The 23,095-nt window shown below is 39.3% G+C and overlaps 1 protein-coding gene across 3 annotated transcripts in view; it reads right to left on the reverse strand.

The window, feature by feature from the left end:
- The window catches only part of Suclg2 (succinate-CoA ligase GDP-forming subunit beta), a 373,391-nt gene extending 350,755 nt beyond the window's left edge, over positions 1 to 22,636 (reverse strand). For all 3 annotated transcript variants that reach the window (XM_087182000.1, XM_087182001.1, XM_087181999.1), the window contains exon 1: positions 22,500 to 22,636. In XM_087182000.1, coding sequence (XP_087038126.1) covers positions 22,500 to 22,583 — 84 coding nt within the window. In that variant the 5' untranslated portion in view covers positions 22,584 to 22,636. The remainder of the gene's footprint in view (positions 1 to 22,499) is intronic.
- Between the last annotated feature and the right edge of the window lie 459 nt (positions 22,637 to 23,095).

Raw genomic sequence — 23,095 nt, forward strand, 5'->3', positions numbered from 1 at the left:
CCAAACTGATGCACATCACCACACTTCCAGCTTATAGTTACATTTGGCTTTCACCTCTCAGCTGCCAGGGTGCAGCTGTTCATATTGCTGTAGGGCAGCACACAGCTGAATGTAAATGCAGTGCTTTCCCTTAGCTAGGATCTCCATAGACCAGGAGATGCCCTCCCAGGTGAAGGATAAGCAAGCCTGGTAGACAAAGAAAGCCAGCAAGTGAACCTGTGAATATAATTTGGGACTGCTAGTCATCAAAGCCTAATTCCATCAAGAAATCACAACACAAATATTTAGATAGGCTGGACAGCAAAGCAGAAATTACATATAGTAATGGTGAACTTTTCAGACTGTAAGCAACTTTCGATATCTTCTCTGAACCACTCAGCAGCTCAGCCAATAATGAGCATTTCCACTTCTTTGCCAATGACTGGTTCAGCAATGAGCATATGATCTAATCCTCGAAGGGGAGAAGCAGAAGAGAGGATTATGAGAAAAAACTTCCTTTCCCCTTGGAGAAGTTTAATCAAAAAGAAAAATTAAAGCAATTGGGACCATGTCTGATATCCATTCAGTTTCCAGAAATAGTCCCCATTTCTTCAAAACACTTAAAATGAGTTCTGGAAAACTCTTGTAACCCCACAAGTGTGCATGTGGGCCCTGCAACCTAGGACACAGCTTTGTCTTAAGGCTGGTTTGATGCTTTCTGTTATGTGTGTAGCCACCTCCCCCTCCCGCCTGCTCCTCACGCCCCCTTTTTTGCCCCCAACTCTTATTTTGGGGATCCAGGACTTCCAGCCAGAAGCTTCTGTCCTCGCCTCCCATCCCCTCCTACATCCCCTCTGCCCAGCCAGGCCCTGGCCTCTTGGTCAGGGATGCCTGCTGGTTACCATCAGGGGACTCATATATGGAGCAGGCCCAGCCCCTTGTCCTGTGTATGGCCCACTGCACATGGGGAAGGGGATATTTAATAAATTCCTGGTGCTCTGGCAAAAAAAAAAAAAAAACTCTTAAAATGAGTTCTGGAAAACTCTTTTATTGGTAAATTCATCACAAAGAGTCCTAAGTGTTTTTGATTGTCATTGCGCTTATTTTGTTTTGTTTCTCTAGCAGAGATAGATATTAGGAACCCTAAAAACCACTAGTTCAGTAGTTCTCAAGTTATTAATGTGGAAGAGTTTTTGAAGGACTTATTACTGAAATTGTTAGTGGACTTGTTAGGAAATTATTGGGCTTCAACCAGATTACACGTAAAGAATCTGCATTTAAATAAGTACACCAGGTTATCTTGATGCAGGAGGTCCCAGAATCACACTGAGTCCTTCCTCTGGAGCCTCTGATCAGCCTCCTATCTCTGTTCTCACCATCTGCACTTTCATCTGCCTGTATCTCCTTCCTAAACAGTAGCCCACTTCGTCCTGGTACTGAAATCTACTTGCCTGGCCTCTTGGCTCCAAATCCTCCAATGGTAAAACTCAATTAAAATGCTTAACTGAGCAACACAGCATGAAATAAACTTCAGCTCCTCTCCCCAATTCCAATTATTTATAATTTAGCAGGCCCTAAGATATACTCATCAGGTTACAAAAATTCAACTTAATGAGGTATTTCATTTAATAAACCTAGTTCAACTTACAAGGCATTTATGTGCATTTGTAAGGATAAATACCTTACATACCTCATGCCTGGTGAATACAACATCACCTGGACAGGCCTTACACATGTAAGTGTGCTCATATTTGCCAGCTAGTGATACTGATTATCTCATGTATCGCTTGCATTGTTTTTATTTATTTCTTCTGTATGGTTTATGGTTTTTTTTGAATGAGGCTTGCATTAAAGTTTCAATCACATAAACACTGAGTATCAAATTAATATAATGGTAAGTAGAATATTAAGTGCACTACATTTAAAAGTAGAAAAGAGGTGAAGAGATAACAGGAATGCTACAAGGTAAATTATGGGAGGACCCTATCTTGTTATGTCACATCATGATGACTAACTCCTAAGAAAAGTGTCCATTTTATTAGGGTTTAGTGTCATTTTGCATAAATTCAAATTAGTTTTGGAGTTCAGCCATGCATTCAAAGATGTTGTATTGAAATTAATAAAAACTGTATTTTTGACTTATAAGAATTTAGCACTTGCCCTGGGAAATTTTACAGAATAAATTTCTCTCTAAAGAAGAAAATAATAATGTTTGCTTTTTGGCAGATAGAAAAAACTACAATCTCTGTACCAGTAGAGCAACACAATTTGAAGCAATGAAAAGTTATTTTGCATCTAATGAAGTGGAAATTTTTTTAATTATCACATTTGATGTTGGTCCAAGTACTATAAAATATATATTCCTATAGATTGCACATCAATTGCTTTTATCTCTAAAAAGGTTAGTGTTTTGTGAAGAATAAATGAATTAATCCATACAGAATGCTTAGACTAGGCTGTGGCATGTAGTAAACTGTTAACAAATGGTAGCTATCAGTATTATTGTTTTTAACTGCCATGGATAGGAGAATAAACTTTTACACATTTTCTGGAGGGCAATCTGACAAGATGCTGCAAGAATTTATTTGATCAGTAAACAGAAATTAATGTTCAAGAATATTCATCACAGTATTAAAACAGTGGAATATGAGAAACAACACAAATCTCTACGAATAAGGCAATGACAAAAAAATAAAAGATTGCAAGCTGCGTTAAGTACTGCCACCTTTTCTCCAAATTCTTTAGCATCAGAAAAAAATACTAGGTATGCTCAAAATATACAGTCTGTATTTAAATTTAAAAATTATTACAGTAAAAGACACATCACCATTAATCCGCCTCAGAATACCCCCCCTTTACTTATTCTATTATTCTTGCCACTTTCTGAAGCAATTCTGGAGTCCTCTTTCATGAGTGTCTTTAAGGGAAGTGATCAAAAATGCATTAAATCCTGCTGCCAAGGGCCATTCAACAAAAATGCAGATTCATAAAAACATTACAGTGTGTATTAATCCATCTTAATCACCAGATCTTGCCCTGTGTGATTTCTGGATCTTCCCCAAAGTTAAAATGACCATGAAAGATAAACATTTTGAATCAACTGAGGACATCAAGGTAACCACAACACAACTGAAGGCACAATAGCAGACTTCTAGAATGGCTTCTGAAAGCATCAAGAATAATAGGGTAAGTGTGTTTGAAGTGAGGGGGAATATTTTGAGACGGACTAATGACAATGTGTTTTTTACTGTAATAAATTTTTCCATAAATAAATTTTTCAAATTTTAATGTTCACCATATTTTTGATTACACCTCATATTTGCAAAAAAATTAATGACCAGGTAAGTCCTCCTGATTCAATATGAAGTGAGATAGACAAAAAAATTATCTAATTAGTATGACCCTCATTTCAGTTACAAGAAACTATGCATATATACATTATGTACATGTAAAAATAAAATTCCAGTTATTCACATTGCTTTTTCTAGAGCAGAGGTAATTAAGATGATCATTATAACCTTTTAATATTTTCCAAGTTTTTTTTAAGAATGACTGGAAGCTAAATTTTCTAAATCAGAAATAAAACTAGAAAAGTTGTAATACCACCTGCTTTAGATCAGACATGAAGAATGCTCATACCCGACCCCCCCCCACCCAGACTGTTCTGTTTTGCTTTGTTTTGTTTGAGACCAAGTCTCACTATGCAGTTCAGGCTGGTCTCAAACTTGTGATCCTCCTGACTCAGATTCCCTGGTGCTGGGATTACTTGCATTACACTACATCTAGCCAAACCTATGTTTTTTATAGCAATTTATGTCAGCAACTTGGTACCCTTGAAGTACTAATCTTCAAAAAATAGTTTTTTAAAAAAATCTCCTGAAATTCCTATGAGAACTAAAAGTTCAATATAAAGTCAATTTCTACCTGTAAAACTAGAAGACAACTTATTTTAAGATGGTTAATAAAACTCATACTAGCAAAAGAAAAAGCCAGAATTACAGGGCAATGACTAATAAAATATACCCAAAATGGCACAATGAGAAGTATTTCCTTGGATTTAGTTTCATAAACAAAAGTATTTCCTTGGAATTAGTATCAAAAACAAATGAAACATTTTAAAATACTAAATTTTAGCTTTGCTGTCTCCTTTTTTTTTGGTACCGGGGATCAAACGTGGGTCCTTGTGCTTGTGGGGCAGGCGGCAGAACCACTGAGCTAGATCCCCTGCCCAGCTGTCTTCTGAAAAAGTTTCTTATATTACTGAATCACCCATTTCTTCATTTTATAGCATGAAATTAATTAAAAATTCAGTAGCCACTAGCCACCAGGTAAACTCCAGAAATTAAACACAGACTAAGATGAGAACGACACTGAAAAAGGATTTCAGGCTGGGATGTAACTCAGTAGTGAAGCAGCTCCCTAGCATGTGTAAGATTCTAGGTTCAATCCTCACCACAGGGGGGAAAAAGTGCAATAGTTCAGTTACTCTGTGTCCTCTAGCAGTTTACCTCAAGTCTCACATAAAACCAAGTTTCTCCAACTATACCCATGATAATCTGCAATACTGCTGCTTAGTGCAATAAATTCTACTGACCCGAAAAGCATGCTAATAAATGTAAGTAACAGAGAAAAAAATTGTTAAAGAGAGGTAGCACAAACTTTCAGCTCTGAAAATTAAGAATATATATTAACTATCAAATCTTAACTCTCACAATCTATTCCAAATCACATTGATTAAAGACCTGCTCAGGTAAAAAGGTGAAGTAATTGGTTTTCACATGGGGGTTGGAGGTATGGCTAGAACCAATATCTGATTATTCTCTCAATTAAATTTTTATCAGTTATTTATAGGCACTTTTTCATTAAATGAAAAGTTCCCACCACACACACACACACACACACAAACAGTAAAAGACCCTTCTGATGATCCAGGGATAATAATATCATCAAGTAAAAATATTATGGAAAGGAGAAATATCATGGTTTCTTCCTTTCTAAACTGGTAAGTAGTATTTATCCTAGGTTATTTAGCTTGTTATTTTACGAAAACATATCATACTTTCACGTACTAATTTGTAATATGGTATATTAAAAAAAATCTGTGTGCTCAACTTACTAAACAAAAAGACAAAATAACAAGTACTGGGCTGGGGATTTAGCTCAGTGGTGCCACCACCTGCCTTGCAAGCGCAAGGTCCCAAGTTCGATCCCTCGTACCAAATAAAAAAAAAACCCAAAATATCAAGTACTGCTAACACTATCACCATTACCATCACTTACTGAGCACTTGCTATATAGTCAGCAGTCTTCTAGCTCTTTAAGTCTTCACCTTTGCTGTGTCTTCTTAAATCACACAGCTCTCAGAGTATAATGAAGTGCCCTTCCTACACACAGAGCTAGTAGAGTCAGGGCAAGCACTAGAGTTCATGAACTGCCTGGAGGGCCTGTGCTTTTAACTCAACAAACTGTATACTTACAGTACTCGTTTTCAAAGCTGAATGAAAACAAAGTCTTTTTAGAAGAACACCAACTTGATTCTGTATAACAATCATACTTTGGGGAGGGGGGGACATATTCTATTCCCTGTGACCATATACAAGTTTTCATCGCCCATATAAAATACCCTTTGCTTCTGTGTTAGGAATGAATCGTTTCCAAAGTTCACTACAGTCCTAAAATCAAATAGACCATAGTGGAAGTAGAATTTCGATGTACACATGGGATTCTTAAGAGTAAAGGAATATTTGAGCTTCTATCAATTTTGTTCCTAGGAGACCATAGAAAGGAAGCTGACACAAACCAGACCATTATCACCAACCATTTGAACCCACTTTAGCATTTGTTTATCTGATCAACATGCCATAAATGTTGCTGAGATTACCTCTGAGGGGTACATTCTTCAAGATCCTGTGGTCCATTACACATCAAAATTGTACAAACAAAGCCTCTCAACAGAAACTATATAAAATGATTTCACTAAAATACCAAGTTTTGAGAGTAATATCTCTTATAATACAGACTGACAGAACCACTTAGCCTGCCTTTAATAGCCCAGAATCCAAAGGAACATGAAGCCAAATGCTGAACATCTTTTCCTAGAATCTTAAATGGTCCTGACTCAAAAAATCTTAAAAATCAAGAAATGTCACACAGAGATACCAAATCACCAAGCCAAAAACAAAATATATCTATAGATTCAAACTGGAAGTAGAAGATGGAAGTACCTGGGAAGGGAAGTCAAAGATTTTGCTCAAGGCAGCAGCGCTGGCCTCCCAAATTTAAATTCTCTGCAATTCAGTTTTAGATAAAATATGATGTCAAAGATGCCTAACACTTTTTTTGGCTTGTTCTGTGGTATGAAATATTGAACACAAGGCCTTGTGCAGGCAAGACAAACAGTCTACCACTGAGCTGTATCCTAAGTCCCCCACCTTTCTGAGACCAGTGCCTTGCTACATTGCCCAGACTGGCCTGGGACTTCCTGCCTCAGTCTAAGTAGCTGGAATTACAGGGGTGCAGCACTACAAAATTCTGCAATTTCATCAGAAGCATTAAAAGCTTTCTAAACAAAATCAGTTCAGTGGAGGAAGTCAGCCTTTTAAACAAATGGTGTGGTAGCAACTGGATATGCAGAGACCAAAATAAATATTATTTTTTACTTACTCCTCACACCTTATATAAATTAATTCAAAATATATCAGAGATTTAAATGCAAAAGTACTTTTGAAAACTTTTAGAAGATAACATGAGAAAAAATTTTTTGAATCCAGGGCTCAGTAAGAGTTCTTACACGTAAAGCTAAAATCATGATCTACCAAAAACCTGAATAAACTACACTTGGTCAAAATACAAAACTTTTCTCTGTGATAGACACTCTTAGAGGATGAAAACACAAGCTTTAGACTAAGAAAATTTGCACAAACCATATATCTGAATCTGAGAAAGAACCAGTATCTAGAATACATAGAGCTTTCAAAATTAAAAAAACCCAATTAGAAAATAAACCAAACACATAAAGAGGCATTTCACTGAAGATGTTCAGATGGAAAGTAAGCCCATAAAAGGATATTGAACATCATTAGCCATTAGTGAAACACAAATGCAAAGCACAATAAGATACCACTATCACCAATGAAGGCATCTAAGATTTTTTTAAATGTCAATATCAAATTATGACAAGGATACAGGGAACTGCACCTTTCATACAATGCTGCTGGGAATGAAAATGGAACACTCTGAACAATGGTTTGACAGGTTCTTGAGAAACTAAACATACACTTAAAATAAGACCTGACAATTGTACTCTTGAGCATTTATCCTACAGGAATAAGAATTTACATCCATAGAAAAACCTGCACATGATTATTTATAGAAGTTCTATTTATGAACTGGAAAAAACAAAAATATTCAACACATGTATGATTAAACAAACTGTGATACATCCACACCACAGAATACTACCCAGCAATAAGAAGAAATAAACTTTTGATAAATACAACTTAGATATATTTCCACTGACCATCTCTTCAAGCTCGTCCCTCCCTATCCCCCTACTAATTTCCTCCCAAATGTGCTTTCGGCTTGTTACGTAAACACAGCAGGGACTTGAACCCATCTCAACACTACACACTTGCTTATTCTTCTTCAACTCCTTCAAGTCTCTGCTCAACAATCACCTTTTTATGGATGGCTACTTCCTTAACAACCCTAAAGAGAGGCACAATCTATTACTCACACTCCTCCTCTCTCCTTTGTTTTCTTAATAACAAATACCAAGCCAGGCCAGGTGCAGTGGCACATTCCTGAGCTGAGGGAGCTGAGGTAGGAGGATTACTTGAGTCCAAGATTTGGAGGCCAGCCTAGGCAACACAGTGAAGCCTCATCTCAAACAAACAAAAAAAAGCATATTATCATCTTTTCTCTAATGGAAGAGAGACAATAAAGAATGTTTTTTTTTATTATATCTCCACAATTATGTGAACTGTTCCGAGATGATAGCAGATACTCAAACATTACTTGCTAAGTATACAAACAAAAGACAGATAAATGGTACATATAAGGCTGTGATGATTATGTTTCCCAAACTTCAGATCACTCATAAAACTTCCATAATTTTAGCCTCAACTGCTTACCACTAGTACAATCATTTCTTAAAATTGTGTAAATCTACTCTCGGTGTCTTACCAACACACTGCCTCAGTGCATTTGTGACTGACTAAACAGAAACAAGGCACCAGTTCTGATGTCTGATGAGGACTTCTGTGTTGCATTCTCACAAGGCAGCAGGCTGTCAGGCACGCCAGCCAGCTGGTGGAACACTACCTGACGCCCTTTACAGGGGCCTAATTCCATTTTGGGGGTAAGGGAGACTTTCTTGGCCTAATTATTTCCTAAAGGCCCCAACTTTAATACTATCACATTAACAGAAATAGAAATATTAATATTATTAACTCAGTACTTTTCCTTTAAATCTACTATTATTAACAATTTCCTCAGGATGTTTGTTTCAACATACAGGTATTTATTTTAAAAAGATACTTTAAGGTCACTACTTAAACTGTACTCTTTGTGTGAGCACAGTCGAAGGTAATACTGACAAGTAAAATTTAAAAATGAAAGGAATTTAATTCCTGCTGAGGTAAAAAATAAACAAATAAATAAATAATTTTCAAAACTCCTGAGCTGAAGATCTTAAAGCACACTAGCACAGAACTGAAGATTTGTTCTCCTTGACAAATCCCCAGGCTTCATGGATATTTGAAAAAGCGTACCGCGTGCTTCACTGGCATTTGCTGCTGTCCTGTATTACCTGGATTCATCTTGGGCACTGCCAGTACTGTGCGGCACATTGTGGGAAGCGCCGTATGTATGTATTACATACATATTACAAATGTATATAGCACAGAGCACAATGCCTGATCATAACAGAAATAAAATAAATGTTAGAGTATTAATAAGGAAATTGAGTCAGCCACGCAGCCAATGAGTGGGCCAGAAACAGACATAAACTGTGCATCTTTTCTCTATATACCTTCTGCCAACATCTACAGCAGAGATATGATTCAGTCCTAAAATTCCACAATGACTTTTCCTACATGATTTCATCTATGGCAGTAAAACTACTCATAAAACACCTAGATTTTTATTCTTTTAAAATGCTTGTTTCCCCCATCCTCCGCAAAACTCTGAGGATTCCATGGAAATCACTGCTGCCTGATTTTCACCCACCATTTGCCTATTAGCATAACCATACCCTCTTTTATCACTCTTCTTTTTCAAATGCTGCTATTATTCCTTATTTTTCCTTTCATTATAACCCTCAGAAGTGATTTCACTTTTATGTTCGTTACTGTTTATTTATAATCAGCTTTTGATTGCATGCTGATTATTCTTAAATTTCAACCTTATACTATGAGGAAAAATAGTGCCTCATGTAATGCTTCTGATTACAAAATCAGCTGGATTAAGTTATATAACTGTTTTTCAAAAGGCCTATAACTCAGTTATTAAAATATGGGGTTTTTTGGTTTTCTTTTCTTTTGTTTTAACCTTGAGTAAGCTGTCTGAATAAAGAGAATGGATTTAGTGGAGAGATTTTTAAATGAGGTTTACTGCTTTCTTCTTTAAAAGCAAAATTTAAAAATACAAGAACTGACATGTTTGAATCAATAAGGCTCTGCATTTTTTTCCAACCTCTTGCTACAGTTTAAAGTATTTCTGGAAATCTTATTTGGGAAGTGACAGCAAAGCTTTTATCCCATTCCTTGGTATATTCTTCTCAATTGCAGCTCTTCTGTCTTTACATTTATTTTACTTTCAGAGACAGTTAGAGCTTCTCAAATTTAACACTAGTGAATAAATTAGCAGGAAATAATCTTTTGGTTCAAAACAAGTATAAGAAACATAGAGCAAGACAACTCATAGTTGTGGCTCATGAGCTAACTCTGCAAGCAGCTGAAAAAGAAGAATCCATCTTCAGAACAAGTTCAGAGACTCTAGCCCTGTCTAGAGAGAAAAATGAAGGCTCTTCTGGTCATAAAACTACAGATATATTTGACTAAAATATCAGTCACACCTTCATGGTTCTCAATGCAGAATGGTACTAGAGGTCTGAAGGTCAAAACTATTTTCATAATAATTTTAGAGTGGCATCTGTCACTCACTCATCAATGTACAGAGTATAAAAAGTTTATCGGTATCCTCAGACTGCCATACAAAGTACCACATACTGTATGACTTAGGGGACAGAAATGTATGCCCTCACAGTTCTTGAGGTTAAAAGTCCAAGATCCAGGTGTTGGCCCAGCTGGTTCCTTCTGAAGACTGTGAGGGAGAATTTATCTCCTGGGTGGATCCTGGAGTCTGTTGGTTTTTCAAACAATTTGAAGAATTTCTTTGACCACTGCCTTCATCTTCATCTGGTGTTCTGTGTGTGTGTGTGTGTGTGTGTCTAAACTGAGTTTAAAGTTTCCTGTTCTAGAAAGACACCAGTCATACTGCATTAGGACACACCCTAATGACCTCATTTTAACTTGATTTCTAGAAAAACTCTACCTCCACGGTAGGCCACATTCTGGGGTACTGGCGGTGAGGACTCAAAGAAATTTTGAGGGGGAAACAATTCAACCTACAGGCACAATTCAAGAAGCCAATGTGCACAACAGCATCCTGAGAGCTGTGCAGAGCAACATCTGTGATGGCAGGGAAGTTTTCTCAAGGCTCTGATCTGTACCTGACTTCCTTCAAAATGGGGCTAGCGATGCAGTAAGAATGCTCCCCTGGGGTCACTGTGAGGACACAATGGGCAGCCTCTTCAAGGTCTGGCCCATGGAATGGGCCTGGGTAATGTCAGATGCCTATTTTTACATGCGCCCTACTTCAGGTTCTCTACACAGTATTAATAGCCATTGTGTGGGTGAGACTTAGAGAAAGGGCACAGCCCCAGGGAGTGGGGAAGCCCTCTCAGAACACAAATCACACTTGCTGTGATGCCCTTCACTCATGAGTCTCCAACAAACCATCTCCTACCCCAAGCTTCCTACCAACTCACCACTATGCACCTATGTGGCATTGAACAAACAGCCACTTCAAAAGATACATGAATATAAAAACAGTACTTAATAAAAATTATCAGAAAATATATTTTAATAGACTTATCAATTAAGACTTGGAAACTAAAACTATACAAGCTATACATCAGACAACACTTCTACAAAGGTAAACATTAACAAAAAATATTATTATATATTCATGTTCAGAGCAGCACTATTCATAATAACCAGAGGTAGAAGCAACCAGAGGTAGAGTCCCCTGACAGGTGAATGGAAAATCAGAATGACATATACATACAATGAAACAGTATGCAATCTTGAACAGGAAGAAATTTTGGATATATGTTTGAAAACGGATGAACTATGAATACACTGTGCTAAAAGAAATAACCCAGTTTAAAACGGTCAGACATTCTATGAGTCCTCTTAGGTGAATTTCTTAGTGTAGTCACAATCATTGAGCCTGAAAGTAGAGTAGTGGCTGCCTTGCTAGGGGCTGGAGGAGAGAGAATGGGTGTTTAGTGAGTTTCAGTTGGGAAGATGAATGAATTCAGGAATGGATTCTGGAGACAGCTGCACAACATGAATGCATGTACTTAGTGCCACAGAATAGACAGAATGGTGAAATAAAATGGTCAACTTTACAGTATGTATATTTTCCCACAAAATTTTTTTTAAAGATATGTACACAGTTTTAGTACCTTTAAAATTTTGGTAAAAAGAAGGTATCAGAGACATAAAAAGCATTCACAAGTTCAAAGTTTACATCAAGCTATGCACAGTGGCACACACCCATAATCCCAGCACTCGGGAGACTGAGGCAAGAGTATCACAGAGTTTGAGAGTTAAAGGCCAGCCTGGGCTAATAGTGAGATCCTGTCTCAAAAAAAAAAGTTAAGAAAAACGTTTGCATCAAAAAAGTAGCTCCTGGGCTACCTCCCTCAATTCCCAATATTCAATCACCAGAACATTGCTTTGCCTTAGTAATTAATTTTACTTAGGTGATGACCATGTTGCTTATTTAAAACTTCGAAGTTCCAAGAAAGGGATTCTTCTCTGACCTAGAAAGACACTGTGAAGTACACTGGGGACAAAATGCCTTCAGGAAGGAACACTGTGATTCATAGATTATTGTGAATAAATAGTATTGATACAATGCCAACATTAAGATAAATGAAACACCTTCACTAAACAGTCCTATCTGGGGACCTCTAACAGAAAAGAAAGTATTTTTCTTCTCATCTTTGCATAAAGTTTAACTCTAATTTTCCCTCGTACTGAAATTATATTTTTTATAAAATGTAGTCATGAAATCTATTTTATGCCACTCATAAAAGCCTTACCATAAACTTACATTAAAAAAAAAAAAAGAAAAGAAAAGACCCAGACAGGATCTTTGGGAGTTGACCCTCTCATCCTAAAAGCACCCTTAGGCCTAGCCTTCCCAAGGAGTCTTCACTTCCAACTCACACCCTCCTATTCAACACTCAGCCCTTCAGTGCTTCTGCACCACTGTCAGGTAGTGAGGATAAGCTGTCTATGACTCCACCACCTCCAAATTTATGTGGTCTTCCTTATTAGCCAGATAGTACATTTGTTTCTTCATGTTAATTTTTTTTAAAGGTAATAACTGATTCATTTTTGTTTTCACTATTGTTGGTTTTCAATTTTAATGACAGATCACTTTAAAAGAGTTTTGACTCTTAACAAAGAAACACTAATCAGTGATAGTTTATTCCCTGAATCCAAAGTAATTAGTACCTCCCAGTTTTTTCCGTACTACTTATTAAAGGGTCCATGTGGACAGACCCTCAAGCTGGAATAAGAGAAACATGGTTTTCCCTCCTTTTCCAAGCTAAGTTAACCCAAATAGGTCCTTCAAAATCCAGGTGGTGTGACACAGCACCTCAATAGCAGGAGGGAGAGCATAGGCCTAAGATAGTGAGAGAAAGCAAAGGACAAAGATAATTTCCTTATAAAAAGTGAAGAGATCTCCATTCATATGGAGAAAATATAAGCATTTTCTGATGGCTAAAAATGCTAATCTCCATTTCCAATCAATGCTGTGATGCAAGAAAGTCCTTTTCCCAATAGATTGTATTTTACTCTTCCACATTTGATTCAGAGCACATGGCAAGTCATTTTCCCACTTCACTTTCCGAATTCTCCACTTAACTGCTAATTTTCCTTGCCAGTTCTAGGGTTGAAGAGAGGGATGGGGAAAGGCAAGGACACCATTAGAGGCTTTTTCCTTGATACCAAATTTACTGATAATTGATACTCCAAATTGATTAGTGCTAAAACTAACATGCATGAGCTCATTTAATCAGTACAACTCTAGGAAATGAGTATTATAACTTTCCCCACTTTGCAGATGAGAAAGTGAAAGCTAAGAAATTTACTGAATTTTATCAAATTTAAAATGCCAATAATTGTAAAGCACAACTTTTTTAATGTAACAGGGAAAGGAAACAGTGTGAAAGACATTTGTGTTTCAGAGATGATGAAAGGTAAAATACTATGAATTTTACAACAAAATAAGTAATTATCCCAAGATCACAAGTCAACTTAGCACTGAAAGCCAGATTTGAGAAGCATGCTTTCAGTCTTGATCTATGCCCACTATCCTGGAATAATTTATTTTTTTTGAAGTGCTGGGGATTGAACTCAGGGCCTTTGCACTGAGCTACATTCTGGCCTTTTTAAAATTTTTTATTCTGAGACAAGATTTCACTAAGTCACTAAGTTGCCAAGGCTGGACATGAACTTGCAATTCTCTTGCTTCAGCCTCCTGAGTGCTGGGATTATAGGCGTCCACCACCAAGCACAGCTCTGGAATAATTATTAAAAATGTTCCCTTCGGGAATGGAATATGAGAAAATGGAAAAATGGACACAAAGTCTTTGAAAATAGGGAGGGATGGAGGGGTTGAAGGGAGGGCAGGGGAAGGGGAAAAAATAAGGACCAAGATACATTATGTAAAGGTGCAAATTTCCAATGATGAATGTCATTATATTGCATACCTAAAATGTACCAATGATTAGAATGAATAATTGATAATGAGAAATAGGAAGAAAAGGTCCAAAAGGGTAAGGGAAGTGGGAGGGGCAGGGGAAAGGAAAGAAGGGAAAGGAAAAATTATGAGAAATGGAAAAAATGGAAACAAAGTCTTTGTAAATAGTGAAGGGTGGAGGGGGTGAAGGGAGGGCTGGGAATGGGGAAAAAGTAAGAACCAAGATGCATTATGTAAAGGTACAATTCCCAATGAGAAATGTAAATGTACTGTATACCTAAAATGTACCAATAAAAGAATTTTTTTAAAAAATGTTCCCTTTGGGGGCCGGGGATTTAGCTCAGTGGTTTTGCCACCTGCTGCGCAAGCGCAGGGACCAGACTTCAATCCCTGGTACCAAAACAAACAAACAAAAAAATCTTCCCTTCTACTCTCCCAAATGTATCCCACTAGTAAGTATAAAACATATGATCGGCTTACTAATAGTTTGAGTGGAATGAATGCCACACATTAGCCTGGGACTGATGCAGGAACCAAGGCAACCTGGGGAAGCCCACTGCTTCTACTGCCACCTAAAACTCTGCCCGATGAAGCAGCTCTTTATTGAGTAGTGACTAACAGACAAACAAACCCTCCTCTTTGGGAAGCATAAAGTATAAGAGAACCAAGATACACTCGGCTATTTCAACTCAGACATTTGTTCCAAATGAAATGTACTCCAGGCCTGTAGAAGAACTGTTGTCTATACCAATCTTGGAAAAGCTTACTTGACAACTTGGATAGATGAGCCAGCTTCCTATAATATCTCAATTTCCCTCTTAATAATTCTCTCCCAAGAGGTACTTGGCATTATGATTAAAAAAAAAGTCTAAACCAAGGCACCTCCTCATCACCTTAAATTCTGTGCTAAATTAAAGCAGTTCAAACCAGAAAAGTAAACAGTAAGAGAATCTTTGGGCATTTGAGAAAATGAAAAGAAAACAATGCAAACATGAATGTGGAAACCTGGAGAAAAGATAGGCAGGATGATAGCAATTTCTGAGGACAGAAAATAGAACAATGCCCCACATGGGTCTCACCCCACACCTGACACTGCACCCAGAGCCTGCTACTGGAAGGCCACGGTGCTGTTCCTCTCCACAGTCATTCCTACCTCAGCCACAGAGGACACCATAAGAAAAACCTGCCAATGTTTTAGCTGGCCAGTGACCCAAAACTGGGTACACAAAAAGGAGCTAGTCATCAGAACTTGAAACTTTTGGGAGGCAGCAGAACTTGGGTGATGCACTGAGGACAATGGAACTGGATTAAGTATGGGAATGGATGGGTCCAAACGCAGGTAATGAAATTACAAAGAAATGTTACTCCAAGTTAAGTGATCACTTAACAGAGCAGAAAAAGGTACAGAGAAGCCGAACAGTCCCTTTCAGTACTGTAAGCTTTTCTTTTCCCTTGAGACAAGTCCAAGGTCTCTTTCAACTAAAGAAGCCTTAGTAAGCACCTGCATCCTCCACCCAAGACTAAGAGCAGGTAAGGAAGTAGTCAAGTAGGATGCACCATCCCAACAGGCCTAGAGAGTGGACAGTACTGGGTAAAGTAAGCCTGGGGCTTGGAAAAGCTCTTTGCCATGCTTTGCAAGCCTGGCACATCTCTGGGTCTTTGCATTTCTCTTGTCTTATATGCCTGCTCTTTTTCTGAGGCCCTGACAACATGCCCAGAGAACAGCAGGCACAGGGACAGAGTACGTAACATGATTCCATGCGCAAAGACACTGCAAAATAAGAGATACTTCTCATACCTTTTCTGCTCACAAACAGTAAACATGCTTTCATCATTTTTTGGTATATGGCAAAGGATAGAAGAGACCAGCAATGGGGACCTAGCAGGGAAATCATGGGTCTTGACCAGTCTCTTCCTTTAATAACATCAATCTTTCTCTGACATCCTCCTATTGTCATGTCTCTTTTTGTTAGGGTATCTATGATTTTCCAGGGACAATCCTGGTTTCTACCTGTTGTCCTAGGTAAGTATTCAGTGTTTACATTCACTCTCAGAAGTGTCCCAAGTGTGATAATAAAATACATGGTCACCCTCACAAACAAGCTTATCTCCATCACCAGGCCTCCAAGGATCCCACCAACATCTCTAGCCTGATCTCCCCGTTTCACAACTGTAGACTTTACCAGGTAGCCTTCCTGAACTTCCTCAGTGCCTTCAAGTCACAAATCTGGGACTAAGAGAGCCCAGAAACTGAAAGAGGGCAAGCATGTGGAGAGCTTCATGGTGGGAGAAAACCAGGTGCCAGATCCCCCACCCACCCACAGGACCCCAAGAGACTTTTTCCTTGTACTTTACTATATCTCCATTATCGATCCATCCCTCCAATTTTACCATAAAAGTAAATTTTAGAGGTAAGTGCATAAATCTACAATACCTTCATGGTCCATGCCTAGGTGCCATTCTTTTGCATTCATTTCTAGAAAGAATGAAAGCTGGCCATATACTCAGCACAGAAATCAAAGTCTGAACTCAGAATATTAGGAAACTCCACCCTCCATTCTCAACTGCAAAGACAACGAAATGCCACCATCTTTCCAGCATTCCTCAACCCCTAAGGCTACTGCCCTATGCTAGCCAGACAGTGAAATACACAGGTACATATTGTGACTTAGGCCTATTCTTTAAGTGCTCCTCCACCTCAGGGTGTTGGTGCACAGTCCAGAAGCCTTTGCTATGTCAACACTGAGATGTGCAAACATTTCTGGAATGATCAACAATTAGAATGGTGCAACTGAGCTTCCCACATGACCCTCAACCCCTAATACCACCTTGAACTTCATTAGAGCTTCACACTGTGGGATTTGGAAGACAATCAGGTTCCAGGAGGGAGGCCTTCTCTCTGAGCCTCAAGTTCCCCAGATATTAGTGGGGAATAATCATTCTTGTCTCAGATGGCTATTACAAGGATTAAATGAAATAAAGTATAGTAGCACCAAGCTATGCCTAACTCTGAGATGACAGCAAATGATAAATGTTTATGGGATCTGGAAAGGAAAGCTATTCTAGCTCAATAAAGCCTTTAAAAAAGCAAGTAAATTTAGTTTCAAATTCACTGAGAGAGAAATAATCATTGTAGGCTCATGATCTAATCATAATGCCAAATGTTTTACATATCATCTTATTTAATCTTTGTAGCCATCTGTAAAAACTCTTTTCAGAGAACATCAAGTTCAAACATTTGTTCCAAATTGCAGAGCAAGAACATTGAAAATCCAGAATTCAGCTGAATATGAACCCAGAGCTCATGCCCTTAACCCCTCTGTTATTCTGCTTCCTACAGCCCAAGCCAGAGAAAGAAGAAGTTGGATAAGAGCCCAAAGAGGGCAACTGTGCACACTTGATCAGTATGCCTGAGTCAGCCCAAGTCCACATGACCAAAGACAAAGACATGGGGGATAGGTAAACAGATTAATTGGATGGTTCAGCCCAAACTGGATCTCTAGGCAATACAGCTTAATGATTTAACAGCATGAATGGTTTATTAGCATGAAGCAGGTGACTCCTTGGCACTGAGATATTAAACAAGTGATCATATGACCTCTCTATGCTTCTAATCCTTTACATGAAAAAGGAGACAGTACAATCTCCTTTGGATTATGTTGTAAGGGTTAAAGAAATGTTGTGCAGCAATCACTTCAGTCACATACTATGAGCTCAAAAATCCCTCCTATCATGAAAGCTTTTCCTTCCTCTGTCATGTGCCTAAAGTATCCACATCACCTCTCAACTTTTCCTTTTTTTTTTCTTTTGGTACCAGAGATCGAACTTGGGACCTTGAGCTGCAAGGCAGGTGGCAGGACCACTGAGCTAAATCCCCAGCCCTACTTTTCCTGTTTCTTAATGGGTATTCCCTTCTCTATGCAGTTCACTCATTCATTTAGTTCCCCAATGCTTACTGAATACCTAGTCAGGCCACCTGAGGAAACCACAGTACTTAAGAAAAGTCTTTGCCCTCATAGTGCTTCCATTCTTGGATTTGTGGGAGAAAGGAGACAGACAATAAGCAAATAACACTAAGTAAGGTTAAGTTTTATAAAGTATAATAAACTAAAGAAGGGATAGAGAATAATCCCTGAAGAGAGTACTTAAGAAGATCATTAGAGAAAGGCCTACTGGAAGAATGAATATTTAATCAGATCTGTGCAAGGGGCCAATGCAGGAACAAGCAAGGTGTCTTGTAAATGAAGAACATTGTTCAACTATGCATTTCTGTGTTTTAGTGTAACAACTGGCTTACATGTCAATTTTGCCATGAACCTGTGAGCCCCTGAGAGTAAAAGCTGTGTGTGTATCCCTTTCTCTCTCTGCACTACTTACTCAGCCATTTTTCCTAAGTGCACCCACCTCTCTTCTCTTAAATACTGGATTAACAGTGAAGAAACTAACTCAGTAAGTTTTCTGCCTTTGGGGAGCTTAGCATTGACCATACACAGTTAAGTGTTCAAAACATATGTGCTACATGAATGATCCTTGCTTGATTTTCAGCTGTGGAGTTGTACATCCTGCCAAGTTCTAGGCTCTACAGCTCCATTCATCCTTCGTCCCTTGCCTAAAAAATCAACACCATCCATCAACTTGTTACTGCCTCTCCCTTCTCTGTACTAAGCTGCTTATAATGAGCTACATGCAGTCCATTCCACCTGAAAAGCCATCTCCATCACCCCCACCTTTTTTGACAGATGAATTTCCAGTATTAATTTCCAAATTTCATTACTATACTGCTTTTATCATTTGTTCAAATGTGTACAAATTTCTCAAGTTTTTCAGTCAAAACTTTACCATGAAGTAACAGCACTGCAACAAGTGACAAATTCCAGATTGAGTAGTAAAGACAGATGAAGGTCAAATGATCTGAGGATGCTTGAGTTATTTCTTTTCCTCCCCCAATATGACAGATTTCAGTGACTTTCTGGGCTTCGCTCGTGTAGAATTGTGCCAGGAAACAAGGGCAGCAAAGTTCTCACTTCTGTATACTCACTCACTCACCCATAAAAGAAAATGTTTCATTTACAGTAAGCAAAAGCAATTTGGAACATGAACTATCACTTAAAGGTCTTCCCCATATGGAAGGTCAATAGTTTAGCATCTAAATGATTTGAGAGGGATACCCTTTTCTAAAAGCAAAAATTGCAGTTGTACCTCATTTTTAAAAGGGAAAAAAGGTCAGATCTTTATTGTCCAGGACAATAAGGCAGATTTACAACTTCCAACACCTCCCCCACAACTTCATTTAGCTGATAAGAACTTACACCTAACCTTCAGTCCTTTCCTTCCAAAAGCCAGGCTCCTCCCCCTTCCTCCCACTTTTTTTCTCCTCCCACTTCCACATGAGCAGAAAATTAAACTGGAGCCATTCCTTTTGAAGTATCCAACAGTGCTCACTTTGGCAGCACATATACTAAAATTGAAGTGTCCAACAACAGGGACCCAAGGGGAGGCAGTTTGCTTTGACAATATACGTCCCTCTGGGCTTCACAGGGATCCCACACTACAGTGATTCTAAAATTGGGGGCCTGAAAGGAAGTGTTTCCCACAATGTCTATGCTACCTTTAAAAAGAACAGCTATGTCCTAATAGGCCACAGTACTGTACTTAGAATCACTGCCATTTCAAACTCAATGTCCTCAACCAAGAGTCCTCAAAGACTGACAGACACATGGGCTCCTGTCTGCACTCGTCACAGAGCAGCTTTCCTGTATTATGTCACCAAGTGCCATAGCAACTTCTTCACCTGTCTGCCAGTTACTGGAAAGATCTGTAACAGTGGGTAGAAAACTGACCAAAGTGTTGGGTTTACTGACCACCACTCCCCTAAAAGTTTCAAAGTTTCAAAGCCAGACTACTTCAGAGCTAGAATAGGAAATACATACAGTATAGTAATTATATGGCGATGCTGCAACAACCAAGACTGAGACTGAGACCTAGTGTTGTTTTTAATTAGATGTATAATTTTATGTAAGTCATTTAACCACTCTAAGCCCTTAACAATTCTTTGTCAGACAGACCCTGAAAGTCTCCATATCTATCTATCAGACCTCATGCACTGGCACTTTTTCGACTTCATCTGACTAGACAAGCAGAGCTCACTCCCACTTCAGGGTCTTTGCACCGCCCCTCTGTCTGCCTTGCCTAACTAATACTCTTTCATTGAGTCTCACCTGACTGGCTACTTTCATCATTTAACTCAAATGTCAAAATGTTCTCAAATGTCCTGGATCTCATAAACATTACAACTTAAAACAGTGAATCTGAGACCAGAACTAATTAAAAAAAAAAAAAAAAAAAGTCAACGACATTAGGCATCAGGAACACAGGAAGGGGTAAATATTATCCTATGGATATGTCTGTGAAATCAGTTAAAGTTGCTTCTAAATGCAGAAAATGGGTCTTTTATCTCTGTGAACTCAATTTTTCACAAGGCCTGGTGTAAAGCAGGCCTGCACAAGAGTGGCAACAGATTTCTAAGATACTTGGCAAGGATTCTTAAACTTGGTAGGAAATGTGAACTATGTTCAACTAACTCTAACGTCACCTATGGAAAAGGGGCTAGGTAGGTAGCACTATCAAATCAGACTTACACAGAACAGAGATTTGAAAATAAAGTTCCTTACCAGTTACAACCCATACTCACCTATTTTATGTCAATTCCAGGATGTTATAAAGAAAAAAAAAACACGTGTCTTGGATGTTATATAGTTCGTAGTGGTACCTAAATTAATTTATAGGCTGACATAATGTATTTTCATGAGGAAACCTACACCAACCAGACAACAGCCTGTTGTATAGGAAGCCTAAAAGTTAGCTTTCACTCTGTAATCAGCTCTGCCAGACTCACTCTGTAACCTTCAACAAATCACTTAATTTTTCTACCCATGAAATGAGCTCTTGCCAGTGCTCATTTCTGGTTCTTGGATACTGTGTGCAACTGCTATCTTTAAAAAAGAAAAAAAAAACTGTTCTCATCTGCTAAGCCTGTGTTCACAGGATAAGAATTTATCCTCAAGTATATAAATCAAAGCAACCAGACCAACCGATGCAAGAGACCTTTTTACCAAGTCTTCTTGCCAAACCAAGGGTATCTACACTCAACCTCAAGTGTTGTGATCAGGCTTCCATTTCCTGGATAGGCAAGTTGATAACACTTCAGCTAAATATGTTACCTTTTAGTTTTCTCTGTACAATTTCTTCTTCCTGTATTCTCACTTCCATAACCCCCATCCTGCTCATCAATTCAAATCCACCTTTCTATTTAGGTTTGTGCGGTTTTTTTTTAATGTACACTTAATGAATAGGACTTACTTGATCATCTGGAGATATTCTCCTTACTCTATTCCAACAGTTATTAGTGGTTTTACTTAGACAAAACCATTCCCTTTGCTACCTCACCATACCATCAAGTGCCTATTAAAGATATTATAATAAGTACCAGCACTTTTTATATTTGCATTAACAATAAAAGAAATGAGATGTCAGAAAATGAGAGGGGGAATTCACAGATGTCATAATTAACTGAAGCTTGGAAAAACTCAAAATATCATTAGGAGCTTTATTTTTGCGAGGAGGGGTTTCATATAGACTATACTTTCCATGTTCTCGTTAAAACTGCATCAGTAATAATTTGCCTCTCATTAATTAAAAAGGGGTAAGTGGGCAAGGTATTTGCTAGACTGTAACTGAGCCCCAGACTAGTTGAGTGATTTCTCCAAGTCATCACCAACTCAAAATTTCCCTCAAAGGTTTCTCACCACTGCGAAGCTTGCCACGTGAAGAAAGTAAAACCTGCTGGAGGGCAAGTTGGAATAGCTTCCATAATGTATGGAAAAAGGGCCAATGGTCTGATGTGTGCTGTGCACTGAAGAGAGAAAACCTTTACCATTTTTTCCTTGATCCATGCATTTCACCAACTCCAGCACCCCCAAAAGTCTGCAAAAGCAGGTAAGTTACTAAGTTGCCTGAGGAAAGTTCACTCAGCAAGGTGAGTTACTAAACACTAATTGGGCTACAGAGTTTTAGGCATGTTCACCACGTGGCCTAAGAAATGCATTCTGGGTTACACGGTTCACAAACAGAACTAGCAGGGCTGACACTAAAACCTCAAGCAAGATTCCAAAACCGAAGAACTTTTCTCAAACTTGCATCCAGCGCCTAGCTCAGGGTCAGGCGCCGACACTGTGAGCTGGGCGGTCCAACCTCAGCGACCCCCGGCGAGCTGGGTGGTTCACACTCAGAGACACCGGGATGCCGACGCCCTCGCCCCTGATCCCCACACCTGAATGGGGACCTGGGTCGCTCCTGCGCCCCGGGCTCAGCACCGCGCGTGGGGCTCCAAGGGGCAGAGCATCGGGACTAGGAGACAGGGGCAGGAGAGCACGAGGACCCGGGCAGGTAGCGCTCACCTGGGACCCGGGAGCCAGGAACCGGGGCCGAAGCACCAGGTCTCGAAAAAGCCTGCCGGCCTGCGCGGCTGCTGGGTACGCCATCTTAACCAGGAACTGCGCGGGGAGTGGCGTCAGGCGAGCCTGGCTGCCGGGGGGCGGGGGCGCGCCGGAGGGGGGAGGGGGAGGGGCGGGGGCGGGGCCGGCCTGTCCCTCGGGACAGCCCCTGGCCCCAGGCGCGCGCGGGCCTCCTACCCAATCCCCTCTCCCTTTCATGTTTAGTATCTGGAAGGCCTCATGGCCCTCTCACCGGGCTGTCCCCGGGTTACCATTACGACCAAAAGCCCTGCGGTCTTGGCACTAACTGTCCCTGGGAATAGGCTATTTGTCACTGCTGTGAGAGCTGGCAGGGCCAGCCACCGAGCCAACACTAGTCCTAAGGTCAGAGAGGCCTGTCTAGGGAAGTGATGTGGAGAGGAAGGCCGAAGCAATTAGTGGAAGGCAAGGACCTGAGGTCCAGGGGCCAAGGAGTCTGCTGTGGTTGATGCAAGCTCTTCACCTCTTACGGAGGCTTGGGTTTTGTTTTGGTTTGGTTTGGTTTTTTTAATCCTTAACCT

The sequence above is a fragment of the Heterocephalus glaber genome, unplaced genomic scaffold (assembly GCF_053883595.1).
Source record: "Heterocephalus glaber isolate CG9 unplaced genomic scaffold, H.glaber_assembly_v1.0 deba00001472, whole genome shotgun sequence".
Classification (NCBI taxonomy): domain Eukaryota; kingdom Metazoa; phylum Chordata; class Mammalia; order Rodentia; family Bathyergidae; genus Heterocephalus; species Heterocephalus glaber.